Source organism: Triticum aestivum, chromosome 1D, assembly GCF_018294505.1.
Source record: "Triticum aestivum cultivar Chinese Spring chromosome 1D, IWGSC CS RefSeq v2.1, whole genome shotgun sequence".
In the NCBI taxonomy this organism is placed as follows: Eukaryota; Viridiplantae; Streptophyta; class Magnoliopsida; order Poales; family Poaceae; genus Triticum; species Triticum aestivum.
Genome location: NC_057796.1, coordinates 299,970,046 through 299,990,237, shown reverse-complemented (window position 1 = coordinate 299,990,237; position 20,192 = coordinate 299,970,046). Strand labels below are relative to the sequence as shown.

The following is a 20,192-nucleotide window of genomic DNA, read 5'->3' as shown; positions in this document are numbered from 1 at the left end:
GCTCTTGGAAGTGCTGACGAAGTACGGCAAGCCGCCTGAGTACATCTGCCAGGTGAGTGGGAACTTCATTGGACAGAGCCACAACGGCTAAAGCACGTTGTGACCCGGTGTAAAGTTGCTCCACCAAAGTGTAAACCGCCTTCAGCTTGGTCAGCACGCTCTGGTTAAGGTTGGAACTCCTGGGACCTGCATTACAAAGTCAAGTGAGCTGTTGGCAATTCAGATGTTTCTGGGAACTAAAAGATGTAAACTGATTAGAAATTTACCAAAGATTGCGGAGACCATCTGAGAGACATGGCGTTTTAAGCCGGACAGCTCGGCGGTTCTCTCAGTAAGGGTGGCCTCCGCCTGTTTGGCCCGGCTGAGCAAAGCAGCTTTTTCATCTGCCCAGGCTTTCCTCTCTGTTTCAAATTTTTTCTTCAGTTTCTCTTGTGCAGATACACTGAGTTCAAATTTGGAGTTGGCTTTGTGGGTTTCACTTTCCTGGGTCTTCAACCGGCTCTTCAAATCAGAGATTTCCAATTCAAATTTCTTACAGGCGGCCTGTACAAATTCCGGGTTACAGTTCAGGTGATTATCATGCGACATTAAAGTCCCAAGCACTTTGCAAGCAAAGACACTTGGCACTTGGGGGCTAATGTATGTTCAAAAGCTCTATCTACAGTGCCGGTTCATGAAAATAAGTCCCAAGCACTTTGCAGACAAAGGTACTTGGCACTTGGGGGCTAATGTGTAAAGCTGTTCAATTACTTGATTAAAGTAAGGAAAGAACCGGGTCAACTATGCTGCTTAAGCCGGCCCTTGAGTGGTACTAGGTAAGCCGGTTTTTCTTGCAGTAATTGTTAAGCCGGTATTAAGTCTACAACATATTTTATCATAAGTCATAGACTTGGGGGCTGGCATGGTAAGGGTAACTATGGAGTAAGCAAGAGAATCATACCTTAGATTTTTGCTGGATTTGCTTCACCATGTCAATTTCCAGGTCCCGGCTGTTGTGCACTTGATTAACATAGCCGGACGATATCTCCAATGCTCAAATTAGCATAGTCAGTGATATCCAGCCTGGCCCTGCGGCGTTCCAGCAGTTCTTCCTTGGCGGAGCATTTAGCTAACACAGTGGGTCTCCCCAGCTCAACAAACTCTGTCCGGGTGATTACAACGTCCGGATCATCGGCCGGTTGAGCCGGGCTGGGGATCTCCGGGTTATCAGAACCCTCCATGACTTGTTCTTCAGATGGAGCAGTGGTGGTTTCAGGAGCTGAGGCAGACGGCGGCTCATGAGCAGAAGCCTCCGGTTCAGTTAGGACCGACTCTTCGGCCGGCTTATTTTTCTTCGCCCTCTTGCTGGGCTTTGCTTGTACACTAAAAGTCAAAAGGTTAGTGCAAAGGCATGAGTAAGATAAGCACAAAATAAGTTGATCATCATTACCCAGGTGCGGTCTTGAAGGCCGGCAAGTTAGATTGCATGGAGTCACCGGAGGAAGGTGAAGTTCCCTGATAGTTTGAATCAGAAGAATTGAGTGGTTGACGAGTGACGCCCGCCAAAGGATGAAAAGGATATAAGTCGGAGATAACCTCGGTCCGGCGTTTCCTTGATGCTTCGGGTAAGCCGGAGGAGAGGTCTGTGTCCTTGTTGGTCCGGGTTTGCCTCCGGCTCTCATGAATCTGTCGCTTCAAAAGAAATTGAGGATCTTGATAAGCTAAAGGATGTGAAAATCTTACTTTCCGGGTTACTCTTCGGACTTTTAGCCTTGGCAAGGGCTCTGAGTCGGAGGAAAGTATAGTTACCTCTTCAATCACCGGGTTACTCGCTCCGGTATCCTCCTGCTGATAATCAGTGTCAATAAGATGGTTAAAAAAAGAGAGCCTAAAGAATCAAGGGCTACCTCTGACTCGGAGGTGTCATCCAGGTGAAGCAGGTCAGAGGCGCTAGGCTTACTCCCCTTCTTGCGGGGAGCGGCTCTCCTGGTGGCTTTTTTTAACCTTCCTGGCTTTTTTAGTAGCCTCATGGTCATACCTGACCTTCTAGAACTTGTCATTAGCCTGAAAAATACAACAAAGGTTTCTTGAAGTTAAGATGAAAATTGTTAAGATGGAAAGTAAGGTGTTCAGATCAATAGCTTACCGCCGGAGCCGGGTTAGCCTTGCAGAAGGGACTTAAGCCTGTCCTCCCGCAGTCTGCTAAGCTCTCGTTCAGAAGGGACTTGGTCATGTCATCAACGACGTCCTCAGGTAAGTCGTTGGGGCTGTGCCGAAGAGGATCATCCTTCCGGCCCGTGTAATCACACATTAAGCCGGGGCGGCGACTTAGAGGAATCACCCGCCAGGCAATCCAGACTCGGACCAGATCAACGCCGTTAAGGCCGTTTCCCAGAAGAGCTTTGATCTTGTTGATGGTCGGGATAAGTGGTTGACGCTCAGCTTGAGATAATTTTTCTGGAATGGGGTGATTTGACTCCAAACGCAGGGCGCGAAAGCCGGGCAGAGGGTTCTCATCAGCCGGAGAAGTATCCTGGCAGTAGAACCATGTCTGGTTCCAGTCCTTTGGGTGGCTTGGCGGTTCAGCGTAAGGAAAGAGACAATCCCTCCGCTGTTGGATGGAGATTCCACCGAGTTCCAGGCTGGGCCCGTTGGCACACTCATTTTGGCGGTTCAGATAGAATAGCTCTCTAAAGAGCAGCAAGTTGGGTTCCTCTCCAAGGTACACCTCACAGAACACTTGGAAGTTGCAAATGTTTGACACGGAATTGGGTCCAATGTCTTGAGGTCGCAGGTCGAAAAAGTGCAAGACGTCCCTGAAGAATTTTGAGCCGGGAGGAGCAAAGCCCCGGCTCATGTGATCAGCAAAAATGACAACCTCTCCGTCCTTAGGTTGAGGTCTCTCTTAAGACGGGTCAGGAGCCCGATAGGACATGACCTCTTTCTTAGGCAGGTAACCCGTTTTCACGAAGTCATCTAATGTGCTATCAGTAACATTGGATCTCACCCAGTTGCACGTAATGAGCGCCTTGGGAGCCTTGGGCGGCATTGTGAAAGGTGGAAGCCTATGACAAAAGAAAATTTCCGGTTCAAATTTAAGCCGGAGGAAGATTTCAGTTCAGTATTCAAGATGGCGGTTTATGAAGGGGCCTAATGATATATGGCTAATTGTGTCAGGTTATTTAAGCCGCTGTGGATACCAAGAGCAATTTAAGTTATTTAACTCTATTATGAATGAGCTGGAAATTTCACAAAGCATGGCCTCTTTTAAGCCGGCGATATGAGCCGCTATGGCTAACAGATGCAGTTTTTGTCTATGTGTTGCATAAACAAGTTCCATAGATGGTAGGGATTATTTTGGATCAAACGATCGTCCAGAAAGGAAAAATTTCTAGACCTAAAAAGCTGATACAGAGAAGTTCATAAGCCCTAAATGAGGTCTTTTTGCGGGCAAAAGGGATCTACTAGCATAAAAACGGGTGAGAAACTACTACCACAGGGAGTCTGTACCGTTTTTGGACCAAAAGGAGCCTCGGTGGTGGAACTGTGAAGAAATCGTGATGAACTACGAAGAACACAGAGAACCTGCGAGCCCTAATGCGGATCTAAGGTACGGGACAGTGAGGACTTACTGGTGCTGATGAGCAGCAGAGAGGCGCCGCCGTTTCTCTGGACCGACTCAGGGTGATGCAGCGGCCGAGGTTGATGAAGACGAGGGGCGCGATGGCGGCGGCGGAGCTCGGGCTCTGGAGCGTCAGAGGAGGAAGATGATGGAAGGGAAGAGTGACGAAGGCCTATGGGCCGGGCCTATTTATAAGGGACGGCTGGTAAATGGGCGCGGGAAACGAGGAGGCTGAGGACATGATTATCTTGCCGCAGGAACGCCTCGATTTTCGGGATGGTCATTAAAGATAAGATCCGTTGGGATATGACGGAATAAAAAATGAATTTAATGGAAGATGACATCATGATGGGTTACCAAGAATCCAGAAGATGACGTCACGGCGGGTTATAACCTTTGCACAAGCAGAAGCCGAAAGATTTTGAAGATTGACGTGAACCGGTTCAAATCAATCTGGGGCCTAATGTTGAGGATATAACCATTAGAGTCACCCGCCCAGGAGGGGCCGGGTTATGTTATAATGATCATCACGTGAAGCCCAGTACCAAGCTCGAGGATGGCGGGTCAGTAATGGGCTTAAGACCCGGAGGCGGCTTAAGGCCCGTAGTGATAAACCGTCGTTATGGCAAGACTTGTAGTGTAAGGCAAGAATAGTTAAGAGTCCGAGCCGGATACTGTTATAAGCCGGCCGGGACTCTGAGAGCCGCAGGGCGTCAACCTCTCTATATAAAGGGACGACCCGGCGGCGGTTCAAGATAAGAAACTACAGATCGATAGCCAGGCATAGCGATTAAGCTCCCTGGTCATCGAAACCCTAAGTAATACCACCTCAACTGGACGTAGGCTTTTACCTTCACCGTAAGGGGCCGAACCAGTATAATCCTCGTGTCCCTTGTCCCGTTTAACCCCTTTAAGCTTCCTAGCTGCGATGGCTCCACGACTAAGTCTTTGCACGAGGACATCTGGCGTGACAATTCGACGACAGTATGGCAGATTCAGTAGAAATTGCATGGCAGATTCAGTTCAAGTAACATGGCAAATTCAGTACCATACACGTGGCAACTACAGTTATTCATTCATGGCATTTTGCTTCAAATTCTGATGCCCCTCAAGAGTCATTCTCCAATTTTTACAAAATTTAGAACATCTAGATTACAAAAAATGTCACCATGGACCAAGTCACAGTGCTCCAATGTTGCTTACGGATTGCCCGTCCCTTTCTTTGGTTTCTTGTGTTTTGCTTGAATCTCCAATCCCGATTTGTATCTTATCTCTTTTGGACGCCCTTTTGTGATGGAACGGGGCGGATTCCTAACCTGGGTTTCTGTGCTTGCTGTTCCAGATCCTACCTCCGAGTTTTCAGATGATGGCCCCGTGGATGAAGGCACACTTGATGTGCAGGGGAACCTGTGTAAGGCTTCCTCAGCTTTCCTCTTCTTGATCTCATCAAGCTCTCTTTTGAGGGCCTTCCTGTGTTTTTTTGCGACCCTCGCTGTCTCATCACTCTTGCACGCTTCATCAATTAGTTCAGCATAGTTCTTTGTCAACACAATGTGCCTCACGGCTTCCATGGTTGACTCTGGTCTCTCGTCATGCACAGCCAAAACTGCATTTGATGTTTGCGGCGCCAATGCATCGTCAGCGTCCCAAGTCCATTGCCGCCTTATGAAATGGCGGGGCATTCGTGTCACCGCGTTCATGTCCATTACTTTTAGTATGTGACAGCACACAATGCCGTCCCGTTCGAATTTGCAGCATTGGCAGTAGTATTCGCCTTCGCTTATCGATGCCTTCACAAAGTAGTTCCTTCCCTTGTCCGGGTCTTCAGGTTCTGAATCCGACATGCCCAGGATAGAACACACCTTGAACATATGTTCGTCCACCTGGAAAGCCGTGTACATGGTGGCACGCTTTATTTCTTCCTGGAATCTACAAGTTTTGTGTGGTTTTGTTAAACTCTTGTGTGAAGTTTTTTGTAGCACCTTTTGTTGTTGTGGCCAATGGAATTACAGTTCGTTCAAACATGGCAACTATAGTTCATTGAACATGGCAACTGCAGTTGAGTAAACATGGCAACTGCAGTTCATTAAACATGGCAACTGCAATTCATTAAACATGGCAACTACATAACAACTTCATTTGGCATTTGCATTCCATACCATCATGGCCAATGGAAGTACAGTTCATTAAACATGGCAACTGTAGTTCATCAAACATGGCAACTGCAGTTGAGCAAACATGGCAACTGCAGTTGAGTAAACATGGCAACTGTAGTTCATTAAACATGGCAAACTGTAGTTCATTAAACATGGCAACTACATATCATGGTTACTCTGTACTCAATGGCTACTTTTCAAAAAAAAAACCCATTTTCAAATAAGCTTTTCAACTGCATTGCATTCTACATGGCACCTACTACCTTCATGATTGTGCAAATAAGATTGTAACACAACTGACTTACTTGTTAAAAATCTTGTTGGTGTATATCTTGCTCATCTGCCTCTCCATTGGTAAATACGTTAGCAATTTTGGCTGCTTGAGCGCGGTGTTTGCTTCTTGCTGTAGCTCGGATCCCAGTATTTTTTGTTGCAAAGCGGTGCACTGCTTGGCAAACTGTAGCAATGAGTTGCCAGGGCTCACGTACCGCTTCAAAACAGCATTGAACCCCTCGTTGTGCTGTGTAGTCTGCAGAAACGGGAAGAAGCACTGCATGAAGTAGGCCGGCACCCAGTACATTCGCTTTTCCCACAAGCTAGCAAGCGTCTCGTGGTCTTGGACTTGATATGTTTCAATCATAGCCATCCAGCTCCTTTCAAACTCCTCCACCGTCAAGCTGTGGTCCATGCACAGCTCAAATGCCTTGTGCAGCTCTGGACGGTCAGCAAAGAACGGTCCTAGCGTCTCCTCAGCCTTCTTTATAATGTGCCACCTGCAGTGCCTGTGCACTGGCAACGGAAAGACCTCTATGCCTGCACGCATGCTAAAATCCTGGTCTGTTATTATGCTCATCGGAGCAAGTCCACCCATGCACTCCAAGAAGGTCTTGAACAGCCAAGTGTACCCATATGTGTCTTCGTTCCGAACGAGCCCGCATCTGAACTGCAATGAGTGATTGTGGTTATTTATTCCTATGAATGGAGCGCATGGCATCTTGTACATATTAGTGAGATATGTCGCGTCGAATGAAATGCAGTCTCGGAAATGTTTGTAGGCTCTTGTTGCAGCACCATCCACCCAATACATGTTCCTTACACGGTCCTCATCGTCCAATCTTATCCTGTAGAAGAAATCTGGATCTTCTTTCGCTTTCTCATCGAAGTAGGCTATCGTGGCTTCTATGTCAGCCAACTTGCTTTCTCTACGGTACTTTGCCTTTAGGTTTGTGACGTCTGCTGGTATGTAGGGCATGCTACTCAGAGTCCCATTTTTGCTGTGGATGAGGGAGAGTATCTGGACCATTCTTGATGGACCGACGTTACAATCATGTAGCAGCTTTATGAATTTCTTCTCGAGGGGTGTGAATCCTCTGTTGGCGGTCAGAAATTTTACCAGGTCAAACTTCTTTATTAGCTCATGGTTGTGCTCGTCAAAATATTCAGTGACTACCCACTGTGCTCCATCTACGTTCAGCTTACACCGACCAGGGCATTCTGTCTTGACAATGATACCTCTCTTTCATTCCGGAACGACAGGCGCATCACCTTTGCCCTTCTTATTTCTTTGTGCCTTGTAGCACCTCATCTCACCTCTGCTGTACTCATTAGTTTTTTTAATTTTCCTATGGTATTCGGTGTTGACCGCAAACCCATGGAACTTTGCATATGTTTGGTAGAATTCCTTTGCATCTTCAAACGAATCAAATCTCTGCCCAAGATACGGTGGCTGAGGTACTATGATTTTTGATTGCCCACCATCTTCATCCCCTTGTGCTTCGTCATCAGTTTCATCATTCACTTCAGTATCGGCGGCTGTTTCATCTGCTTGAGTGTTGCTTGTGCTGGTGTGCAAAGGTGTGCTTGTCGGCATTGCTGGAATGATTGCCATTTCCGACACTGACTCGGCATTGTTTGTGGCATGAGTGTTGGTTGGCTGGTGGAACGCATCTTCCGTGCGCTCAGAGCTCCCCGCAATAGATGTACCCGCGCCACTGTTAATTGTAGTTGAAGGTCCTGCAATAAAAAATCAGGTACGAGCGTAAGATTTTGCTTGAATGGCATGTTTATCGTAACGGAGTACAGCAACTGCATGTGATTTTGCATGACATCATTCACACAGCAAGCCATGAATCTGCATATGGCCATGCATGGCAACTGTAATTCTCCAATAATGGCAGCTACAATCCAACAACATGGCAACTACTGTTGCCAATACATGGCAACAACGTCTTTTAGCATCAGAACTTGTATTATATAGCCATGGCAGCTACAGTCCAACATACATGGCAACTATTGTTGCCAACACATGGCAACCAGTATATTCTAGCATCAAAACTTGTACTCTAGGCCTGAGCTCAATAGGCAAATGTGAACAATCATGAATGTTGCACACACTCTTATAGAAATTGGCAAATCCCGAAGACAATATACGACTCTTTGCACACGACCACTTGGTAGCATTTTTTGTTTGTTTTTTCCACCACCACCGTTACAAATCTACTTTTCCTCACATGCTATTCCCACAAAAGCAAATGCAGTACTGCTTTCTGGTTCACATTTTTTACCTTGTTGTGCCGCATGTGCCGATCTTGTGTGGTCTATCATTCCAATTTGATGTGCTCTATCTGCAATAGCGCTTTCCTGCAACTGTGAAGCTTGCCATGAGACGTTTGCCGATGTGGTTCCACCGTAACAACCTGCGATCATGGTAGCAGTTGGTCATTGCATGGCAACTGTAGTTTGTTCAACATGGCACATGTAGTGGTCCAACCATGACACACAGATTTGTTCACACTTGTCATCCACGGTTGTTTAGACATTGCAGTCACATTTGATTATATATGGCAACAGCAGTTGTCCAGGCATGGCAACTGCAGTTGTCCAGGCATGGCAACTGCAGCTGTCAGATATGTTCCTTTCTCCTAACTCACTGTCCACAACTTCACCTCATGCACTCACCTGTGTACGATGTTGATGGCAGGTACATGGTTGCCGCCTGATGCCACGTGCTGCATGAAGGTCCTACATTTCCGACATAACTCGTGAGTCTTTTGCCATCCTTGCAAGTTTAATTTCATGTCCACAACAGTAAGTTTCTTTTTCGTATGCGTTACCTTGATTTGCCACATTAGCTAGCTGAAGTTGGTTGCCCGTACATTTGTCAGCGTTAGCGCCCTGTGACTAAACTTGCCATGCTGCCCCCTGATTGTGGTTTGGTCATAAGAACCTGCTAAAAATTAGATTGTAGGACATAAGTAGAATGACATCTTCATCATCACGAACATGGCAACTGTTTCTTCTTTGTTTATCATGCATCGTACCAATGCCCGCGTAGTGCTCTAGTAGTGGCAGCAATGGCCCTGAAGAAATGAGTTGATTGTACTCTGCTGCATCCCAAGGTGGCGTTTCCGGCCTTTGAGAAAGCCAAGGATCAGTGCCATCTTCGTGATTCATTCTTCTGCTTTCTTTTCTGCCACTGTGTTTCAGTCACTGCATGAACAAGAACGCATCAACAATCCGCAAAAAACATTCTTGCTGTTTGCACGTAGAAGATAACACGACAATCTTATCACATTTCTTGCGTAGGCAACCAACACCTCATGGCAAGTAGGACATGCACATTCATTCTCTTTTCTGAATTCTGGATGCCAGCTATCATTTTGAAGCGATGGCAACAGACAATAAAATAGGATGGCAAGCAATAAGATAACATGGTGGCAACTAAGGACAATGATAGATGGCAACTGACGTTAAATACAAGTGGCAATTATTTTTCCTCCCTCCCTATGCCAAATTCCTCCTTTCTCTCCCTATTTATAGTGATTCCTACGCATGCTTCATTACCAGCTACTCACACCAAGCCAACCCAGAAGCTTGGCACAACTCTAGCTGTCGGCGTTCTGGGAACGGGGGTCCCCACACTTGCCTGCCTGCGGCCCACGGCGTGGCTAAGTCAGCAGGCCGTACGGCCCATCTTCATCAACAAGGCATCCAAGACCCTCGCGAGGGGCCAAGCCTCGCGAGGCAGACGACGCAAGACCTCCTCAGGAGTGGCCTAGTCAGGCAGGCTCGCGAGGAGCGGAGATATCAAGGCGGGGCGAACCTCGCGAGGCTCTCGTGACGTGAGCCATGACGATCGACACCAGGCGGGCGCCAGGCGGGCGCTAGCGCGCGCAACGTCCTTGTTTCCTCTTTGGTGCTAAGGAGGCCAGCGCAGGCGAGGAGTACCGAGGCATCAGGCAAAGGTTGCTATATCGGTGCAACGAGACCAAGACCAGGAGGACGGCAAGACGAAGGTCATCGTGGAGCCCAAGACGACGTTACCACCAGAACCTTTCGCAGGCGAAGACCACTTTTGTCAGGATAGCTTGTACTAGCTGCCCCCCTTCAAATTTGCCCGCCGTTGTTGGCTCCCTTCCCGCTCAATATTTGGGAAGAGGACCAGGGCCTATATAAGTAGAGCTAGCCACCACGGTAGGGGCATCGAGCAGTTCACCTAGCTCTCACCCGCCAAGACACCAAGCACACGAACACCTCAACCTCAGGAGGCTGTTCTTTCCCTTGTACTATTCTTCATCAGCCCAAGAGGCAATCCACCACCACCACACTGGAGTAGGGTATTACACCACAACGGTGGCCCGAACCAGTATAAATCCCGTGTCTCTTTGCGTTGTGAGTTCGTCGAGTTCGTCCGCAAGATCTTAGCGAGCTAGGGCGTAGATCGGTAGGAGGGAAAGACTTCGCGTGCACCCCAGTGTTCGAACCTTAAGGGTTTGCCAGAACCCCACATCCGACATTTGGCACGCCAGGTAGGGGTGCGCCAGAGCTTCCCTTCCATCAGTTGGTCGCTCCGTCGTCACCATGGCGGACACTCGCCGTGCTCGAGCTGAGCGTCGGGCTGCCCTCACCGCCCGCGTTGCTCAGACGGCTCTCGTCGGTGGACCACCTCGTCGTTCTCCGTCTCCCGCCGCCAACGCTGCCACCGGCCCGGTGGGGAACGAGCAGCAGGCGTCCTCGCTGCACCCTTCGGTGTGGCAGGACGGCCGCACCGCCACTCCATCGCTGACCCCGTCCGGTTCTTCATCTCACGCATGCCGCGCTCCCATGGAGGCGCGGGCTGCACTCCTCGCCGCAAACGAACTCCTGCGCTACCGCCCCGTCGACGACCTCTACGAGGAGTGGCTCGACCGCGTCGCCGAGCTCGTCCGCGCCGCAGGGGGCTCCCCGGCGCCGTCCCTCTCTCTACCTCACCCTCAGCCAGCCATGGGCGATGAGGCTCATGGCGCGCCTCCACCACCTCTGCCCCAAGACGGTGCCTTGGCACCCAGGCGCGTGGCCCCACGGCGTGATCCGCCACACCCGGTGCCCGCGCGCGAAGAGAGAAGCTGCCAGGAAATCCCTCGGTCGCGAGAAGCTGCGCCCGCGCTTCTCGCGCCGCCTCGTCAAGACCGCGCGCCGCCCGCAGCGGCGTCGCGCGGACCTCGCCAAGACCAAGTTCCGCCTCCGAAGCGGGCCCCGGCAACCATGACCGGCTGCCGTGCCTTCACCCCCGAGCTGCGCAGCGTCGCCTGGCCAGGCAAGTTCAAGCCGGATCTGCCTCCTCGCTACGACGGCACCGCCGACCCCGTGGAGTTCCTGCAGCTCTATGAGCTGAGCATCAAAGCAGCCAACAACGATGAGAAAGTCATGGCGTACTGGTTTTCCATGGCTCTCAAGGATGGAGCCTGCTCCTAGCTCCTGAACCTACAGCACGACTTGATCTCCTCCTGGGACGAGATGCGCGACCGCTTCGTCGCCAACTTCCAGGGCACTCACGACCGCTCTCCGGCCGCGGGTGACCTGCGCCGCATCAAGCAACAACCAGGAGAGACCCTCCAAAAGTACATCCAGCGCTTCAACAACACCCGCCTCAAGATCCCCAAGGTCACGGACGAGGCCATCATCTCCGCGTTCTCTGACGGCGTCCGCGACGTCAAGATGAAGGAAGAGCTCGCCATCCATGAGGAGCTCTGCACATCTCAGGAGCTATTCAACCTGGCGACCAAGTGCGCAAGAGCTGAGGAGGGGCGCCTCTCCCTCCTCGAGCTGCTAGCTGCGGGCAAAGAGGAGAAGAAAGCCAAGGCCAAGGACGTGAAGCGCAAGGAAGCAGCAGTGCTAGCAGCGGAGCCCGACACCAAGCGGGGCAGAGATCAGCCCGAGTCATCCAAGAACAGCCGACCATTCTGCGCCTTCCACAACCTGAACACCCACAACACCAGCGACTGTCAAGAGCTCAGAGCCATACGAGAAGGACGCTTCGGTCGACGCCCCGAGCGCAGCGACCGGGGCTACGACCGTGGAGGAGGACATGGAGGCGGACGCTGGGACGACCGTGGCCTGTGCCAGGAGTGGCGCGACAGGCCTCGTGAGGACCGCTGGCAGGACCATCCTTGCGAGGGGGCCTGGAGGGACCAGCCTCGTGAGGATCGCCCCCAAGGCAACATCGGTCTTCCCCCGCTGCCGCCACCAAGAAGGAACGACGACCACCATCAGGACGAGGGGGCTGGGGGCTTCCAGGAGCCGCGCACAATCGCATGCATCTTGGGCGGCGCCCAGGCCCCAGCCTCTCAGCGCATCTTCAAACAGTTTGCTCGCGAGGTGAACGCGGTGCTCCCCAAGCTCGAAGACACGCGCCCGCTCAGGTGGTCCCAATGCGCCATCACTTTCCACTCGGCAGATCAGCTCAAGTGCACGGCGACCGCCGGCGCCCTCCCGATGTTATGTTCCCCAGTCATCAGCAATGTGCAGGTTACCAAGACCCTCATCGACGGTGGGGCAGGGCTCAACGTCCTGTCCGTCGACACGTTCGACAACCTCCAAGTGCCATACGAGCAGCTCCAGCCTACCAAACCTTTCTCAGGAGTGACCGACGGTTCCACCACACCGATAGGGCAAGTCCGCCTGCCTGTCACCTTCGGAGAACGCAAGAACTACCGCAACGAGCTCATCGACTTCGACGTCGCGCACATCCGCCTGCCGTACAACGCCATCCTCGGGTATCCGGCCCTGGCCAAGTTCATGGCAGTCACCCACCACGGCTACAACATCCTCAAGATGCCAGGAAGCGGAGGAATCATCACGGTCCCGTGTGAAGAGAGAGATGCAGTGTGCTCCCTTGAGCGCGCCTTCCAAGCTGCAGCAATCGACGACCCCGACAGCAGAAGTGAGGGCCCTCCGGAGGCCATCCCCAAGAAGAAGAAGCTGCGCCGCACAGGACCTCAGGAGGATGGCGACGCGGCAGGAGCCTCATCAGGATCAGCGTCCGTCCCAGGGGCGCGTCCCTCCATCGCATAGGAAGGTGCGCCCGGCGCCCTCCTCGGACAGGGCTCGGGGGCTCTCTTCTGGAGGGCCTCAGACCTTGCCAACCTCACGAGGGAGGCGTTTGGGCACCACTTGGAGGCGTGCTTCACGGCACGTGTCCCTCAGGAGAGCACAGGGCAAGGAGTGCCCACCACTCAGGAGTTCATCACCAAGATGTGACACCCAAGTTTTTATTTGGATTTTTCAAAAAGATTTTATATGACTTGAGGGGAGTGATTTAAATTTTTCTTCAAGAGAACTCCCCCTCTCATATAATTTTTCTTTATGACAAAATTTTTATTTGGATTCACCCAAGATCAGTCTTTGGTCTTGGAGGTTCTTGTTTTTCATTTGGACTCAAGACCAAATGTTCTTCTTTTGGGGAAAACAACTTTTAAAAAAAATCTTTTTGGAAATGCACTATGGCTTTTGGGAAAGTCCTTTGCCACTTTCAACAATTCCTTCTTGCCATGGCCTTAGTGCAAATCCTCTATCCTAACTCCTCCCTCACCTTTGGATCATGTCCTGCATCAAATCCAGCAAGTTGGACCTCCTCTTGTGATCATTTTCATTTGAATCTTATTCAAACAAATTTCTGTCTTCTATCCTACTACTTGGGGATTTACAAAGGAACTCCATTTTCTGTTTTGATTTTTGCCCCCAAACCAACTCTCCTCCCTAGTCCTTTGTACCCTCAACCTAGAACCATGAAGATCCACTGGTCTTCAGTTCAAAATTTTCAAACTACACTTGCTGCAAGTTTGGACCAGATTTGCCAAATTTGGTGAAATTCATTCCAAACCTTCTCCAAAAATTCCAAGTAAAATCAGGCAGCCTCTGGGTGCATTGAGTGGTCATCTCACCAAGTTACAGCTCCAGAAAAATTCATCTCATAGCAAAAACCTTCTGTCGAACACCTGCAGTGCACTGTCTTTGTCAAAGTTCAGAAAGTTCAGAGATTCAGTCAGTGGCTGCTGTCGTTTTCTTCAGAGGAGGACGTCGATCTCGCCAGTGCCACCGCGTCGCCTTGCTGCTCGTCCCCTCCCCCTTGTTCCTGCACCGCACGAACGCCTGGCGCCTTGCGGGCGTCGGCGACGAGCAGCAGAAGGTGCGCCGCCCCGTGACCGACGCCGGCGGCGGCTTTGCGGACGCCAGCGGGAGACACGGCGCCGACGACGCCACCCAGCGCCGCCCAAACCACCGGAGCTCGCCGCGTGGCCTTCCACTCCCCGAACGCGCTGCCGCTCTCGTCGTGAACCGCAGGGCGCGGAGCGCGCTCTCTGCCGCCGTTGAGCCCGTGCGGTCACCTCACCGTGGACCGACGCCATTACGCCAAGACCGACCCCGTTTAGCTGCAAAACGAGTCCAGTAACCTCCACTGATGCTGCCCGGCCGCTCAAACCCCCTGCCAATCCACTGCTCCGCCGTAATCGCTCGCCGGAGATTCTCCGTTCACGGCCACCCCGTCGATCTGCCTATAAATAGAGGCCCCGAGCTTCAACTCGAGCACCCACCAGCACTGCACTCCCCCTAGAGCACGCCTAGCCACTGGAAGAGCCCCGAGGAGGTCTCCTTCCTCGACTCCGGCCGCCGCGACCCGCCACGGGATCCAGCCCGATTCGCCCCCGTGTGTGCTCCTCCGCCTCCATTCTCTTGCCAGTAGCTTCACCTTGCATCCCTCGTTCTGACCCGCGCCTCAATTTGAAGCTTGCAGCCCTCCACCGGAGTTCCCCATCCTCACCCGAGCCGCCGTCCGCCGGAGATAGTGTCGCCGTCGACGTGGTGCTCCCCGTTGGACGAGTCCACCACCCACCGACGCGGAAGAAGACGCTGAAGCTCTTGGTACCCTCCGTTTCTCCTAACTCGCCGTGGTTCGACGCCGGCGTCCACCGCAGTCTTCGGGCGCCGGCGAGCTTTTCAAACCTGACATGTGGACCCCGCATGTCAGCCTCTGTTCTTTTATTCGCGAACCGTTTTCTGTTGGCGCCTTCGGGCAAAATACGTCTTCTCCTTTGCGCTTGCGCATTCCCAGCCGAAGCGTTTTCTGTTTTCTCAGTTAAAACCCTGGAACTTTTCTGTTTCATTACAGATAAGTCCCTGGACAGAAACCTTTATAACTTTTTAATAAAAAGGTATTTTTGAGTGATTCTTTTTCTGACAATCTTCAAATTTTGTCTAGTTTTTTATGGGATTTATTTGAAAAATATTTGGAAAAGTTTCTGTGCATGTGTTGGTTTTCACGTTAGTACCCGTTTCGTGATTGCCGTAGGTTCCGGGAGAGGTGACGGAGCCGCGAACTTCGCCGAGCTAGACTCCGACTTCTCCGAACCAGGCAAGCATGTTTTGAACATTTGATATGACAGATGTTTTACATGTTCACGTGAGAGTTTGTGCGTGGCATATGAGTGTCGGTAAATACCTCGTTGCTCGTAAGGCAACGACCCGGTTGTTCCAGAGTTGCGATGACCTCTGATGAGAGGTGGCCTAATCATGTGGTGACATGAAGGGCAGCAAGGTGGTACTGTTGTAGCATACCAGCCTTGCGTCATCCGACTCTCTTCGACGTTAACATGGTTGGAGCCATGTTATCGATCCTTTTCCGCATGTTCCAAAGTTGCGATGATCTCTGATGAGAGATGGCCAAATCATGTGGTGACATGAATGGCAGCAAGGTGGTACTGTTGTAGCATGCCAGCCTTGCGACATCCGACTTTCTCCGACGTTAACGTGGTTGGAGCCACGTTACCGTTCTTTCCCCTTTCCGTGCTACCACATGTCTCATTGCCAGGATGCGGTTTAGTAAGTTGGTAACCTCTTTCCGTGTACACACCAAACAGAGAGGCCGGGATGATGGTACCTTGGCCCAGGATTAAAGCCAGTCATTCGGTCAGGGGGCATGGGTGTTTCCGGTTGGGACCGAGAGGGGGGGCACCCCCTTATAGCGCGCGTATAGAAATTTGATCCCATGCTACGCGAGGTTGTAGCCTCCCCGTCTCAAGGTTTTTCTTGAAAGTTGCCGAGGGTGATCCCTGGCTTCGGATGGTTGAATTGGGTGTGTACTGGTTAGACGTGTTTCTTCCAAAACACCGTAGACGGAACTAGTCCCCGTGACTACTGAAATCCGTTGGCTGTGGTTAAGTACAAACTCTGCAGAGTCAATTCTTTCCAAATCATCGTACCCATGATCAAGCAGTGTAAGAATTATATCCATATCTATCTGTGTGACAAAACTTGCCCCGGTGAACAAGCTCAAGTGGTAAATCCAGATTTATTGTTATTCCTGTGGATGGACTAACTTTATATTTGTCTCATGCCTGTGATAATTTATGTTCCCAAACTATTGTATTAATGAGTTGTGATATAAGCCCTTTATGTGACGTCGCGCAGACGTCCGACTGTGGCGTGTACTTGTTTCTTACTTTAAATATAAGCCCTTTATGTGATGTCGCTCAGACGTCCGACTGCGGCATGTACTGTCTATTATTTTCTGTTAAAAGCCCTTTATGTGGTGTCGCCCCGACGCCCGACTGTGGCATTATTGTTCCGCATTTTCCGCTCGAGGAGTCTTTCAGACACTCGTTTGGCACCCGCATTAATATTCCGCATTTTCCGCTCGAGGAGTCTTTCAGACACTCGTTTGGCACCAGTACTACTATTCTGCAGTTTCCGCTCGAGGCGTCATTCAGACCCTCGCTTGGCACCCAGTATTTATTACCGTTATGTCTAATCGCACCAGTTAACTTGTTCATATGCTTCATGTTTACATTTGTTATATCTTATGTCCGAACTGTCTTGCGAGTACTTTCATAGTACTCACCTGGCTTGTTGATTTGGCCAGATGTTGACGAAGGCGATCTCTTGGATGAAGAGTTTGATAGCGCGTCCGATGCCTAGAGGAGTCCCAGTCAGTCCTGCGCGATCCCGGATATTGGTCACTTGTATTGTATACGCTTCCGCCACCCGCAATAAGTCTTCTCGAGCCTCACTCCGACGCTCGAAGAGCTGTAGTCTTCTGGAATCATATCACTCGCTTCGCGGTGATATTTCCACCACCGTTATTATCGTGAGTTAGTAGTTGCCACCCCATCCGCCGTTTTGTTTTAGCGGCGCGCATGTAATAAATTGTTGGGCAGTCTCTGCTCAACCTTGTATTATATTTAGTACTCCTGGTATTTTCTTCTGTGACCAAGATATTGTCTACCAGTGAGAAGGAATTCTTCCTCGCTGGTCCGTAAAAGGGATTGGTCTCTCAATAATTATTTTATTGAAAAACCGGTCGTTACAAGCTTGGTATCAGAGCCAGGCTGACTGTAGGAAGCCACTAGGTGCGATCGCTAATCGGTTTCGTGCTTTTTCAGCATTTTGCAATTGTAGCTATTTTCTGTTGGTCATCATAAATTTATGACATGACTACTCAGAATTTTTGCCTACTTTTGTAGATGGCTGGCAGCAGCTGTGAGAATCGAGTGTTCACCAACGTGCCCGAGGGGTTTGTCAAGCTCCTCGTCTCCATCACCAAGCTCGCGATCGGGCCAGCAGCTCGCCCGGAGTTCACGCTCTATCAGCACAAGCTCAGTGACGACGTGTCTATGCACCAAGCCGTGGTGCAATTCAAGGGAGGACGTTCTGCTGCTCGTCACTTCCGTTTTACGGGAAGGGCCATGCCTACGGAGAGGCATGCCATGCAGATGGCTGCCCGCGAGGCGATAGCTCGCCTTCGGGACATCCTTCCTACGATGAAGACTCGTCGCTACCGCTACCTCCCATGCCATGTGCCTTACACCAGCCACTATGCGTTCGCCTGCCATCGGGGAGAACGAGATGAAGCCATCGAGATGGTTGTGGAGTATCTCAAGGCTCTGGAGGAGTCTTTCGACAACCTCGTAGATGATCTTGTGGCTGCCCGCATGGACTTAGTCCGGGGCGGTCCTGCCAGCAGGAAGGAGCTTCTCCACACGGCGCCGCCTCTGACATTCGTCTCGTCTTCAGCCTCGTATGCACCGGCCGTTTTGGCCACTGCTCGCCGTCTGCCTACCACTGAGGAATTCGACCGAGTCATCGCTCCTACTCCAGTCAGAGCCGCACCGCCTGCCGCACGCGCTGTACCACCAGTCGCCCCCGCACCATCACCGCAGCGCAGCGTCACGCGCCAGGAGCCAGCTAGAGAGGAGGTGGAGGTTGATTCTCCTGGACCGCTGAGCCTTGCCGTCGGCAAGGGGAAGGAGATCTTCACCATCTCCGACTGAGAGCACCGAGTAGGCGCGTGTTATGCCTGCTTGTATGATGTGTTGTTTTGTCTGTGCGCTAGTTTGTATTGGTGTGTTTGCTGCCTTCCGGAGTAGTACGCTAGTTTTTAAATAACATGTCAGGATATGTACGCGCATCCTGAGTGCTGTATCATGTGTTTGCTTTTCGCATGTGAGTTTTATGTTAAGCACTTCTTCTCCGTGAAGAATCTTTTGTGTTTCTTTGAAAACCTTGAGCCTCGTTAATTATCGCCTTGGCAAGCTTTTTCTTGTGCTACACAGTTTTCTCATGGGTTTTGCAAATAATACCCCAGACTGGAAAAATGTCTCGCCCGTGGACTCGCTCCATGCCCAATCAGCCAGAAGAGGCTTACGGGACACAGACCAGCAACAATTTCACTCAGGGTCAGTCCAGCCAACCAGACAGCGAAGCAGCACTGTCTCAAGTATGCCGTCTCTTCGAGCAAAGCCAGCAACAACACCAAGAGATGATGAATCATGTCATAAATATGGGAAACCATCGTGAAACCTATCAACCCCATTCCAAGCTATCTGAGTTACAGAAGACTCGCCCCTCAACTTTTGCTCACACCGACAGACCGCTGGAAGCCGATGATTGGCTTCGTGAGATTGAAAGGAAACTGATTATTGCTCAGTGCTCAGATCATGAGAAGGTGCTTTATGCACCGCACTACCTTACTGGAGCAGCCGCAGCATGGTGGGAAAACTTCCTACACATGCATCCCAGCGAACACAACATCACCTGGGAAGAGTTCAAGGAAGGCTTCCGTGGGGCACACATCCCCAGGAGCATCCTAAAGATCAAGAAGAGAGAGTTTGATGACCTGAAGCAGAGAGGCATGTCAGTAACAGAGTACAATGGTCAATTCACCCAACTGTCTCGTTATGCCTACGACGAGCACATGACAGAAAACAAGAAGATGGAAAAATTCCTGGACGGCCTGGCACCAGCGTTAAGATGCCAACTGATCGTGCACACCTTTCCGGATTTTAAGACGCTGGTAGACAAGGCCATCACCTTGGAGAATGAGCGCCGTAGTCTAGAAGATATCCGTAAGCGGAAGAGGGACAAGACGACTCTTGCCCGCAGCAACCGAGGCAAGACTGAGGTCCCAAGGACAGACACAAGGAGATCCACGACTACTGAGCCAAGGCCCGTCGGACAATTTCATGCCAGGGACAAGGAGTTCACATACCGTCCAGGGGTCACCTGCTATGCTTGTGGTCAACAAGGGCATTATGCTAAACAGTGCCCGAAGCCAAGAGACTCGGCACCCAAGCCGAACAATGGTGGAAACAATCCAGCCCCCAAGCGCAACAACTTCAACCCCAGCAACAACCACAGGAAGGGTCACCTGAACCATGTGACCAGGGAAGAAGCGCAGAGTGCCCCAGACATCGTGCTCGGTACGTTCCCTGTCAACACAGTACCTGCCACGGTTTTGTTTGATTCTGGAGCTTCCCATTCGTTCGTTTCGAAGAGTTTTGTTTCGCAACACGGTTTTCCGATACTTCCCTTGGAAAAATCTATGATCATCAAGTCCCCCGGAAATAAGCAAATCGCTCAAGGTTACTGCCAAGGAGTGGTCATTGAGTTCGAAGGACTACAATTCCACGCGAACCTCATCGTGTTGGAAAGTAAAGGACTGGATGTCATTTTAGGGATGGACTGGTTGACCACCAACAAAGGATTCATCGACTGTTTCAATCGGACAGTGATTCTCACTCACCATCACGGCAAGACTATAAGAGTTTCCGCTCAAGAAAGGCCACGACCTCAGAAACCAAAACTGAACAAAATGGACATTGCAGAACTGAGAAAAGTCCCAG

General features: G+C 50.9%; 1 protein-coding gene across 1 annotated transcript in view; it reads right to left on the bottom strand.

Moving 5' to 3' along the window:
- Nucleotides 1–4,739: 4,739 nt before the first annotated feature.
- LOC123159040 (uncharacterized) overlaps nt 4,740–20,192 on the bottom strand; it is a 104,067-nt gene continuing 88,614 nt past the window's right edge. The window contains exons 7-10 of the mRNA XM_044576846.1: nt 6,380–6,922; nt 6,063–6,286; nt 4,918–5,530; nt 4,740–4,748 (exon numbers count right to left, since the gene is read on the bottom strand). Coding sequence (XP_044432781.1) covers nt 4,740–4,748; nt 4,918–5,530; nt 6,063–6,286; nt 6,380–6,922 — 1,389 coding nt within the window. The remainder of the gene's footprint in view (nt 4,749–4,917; nt 5,531–6,062; nt 6,287–6,379; nt 6,923–20,192) is intronic.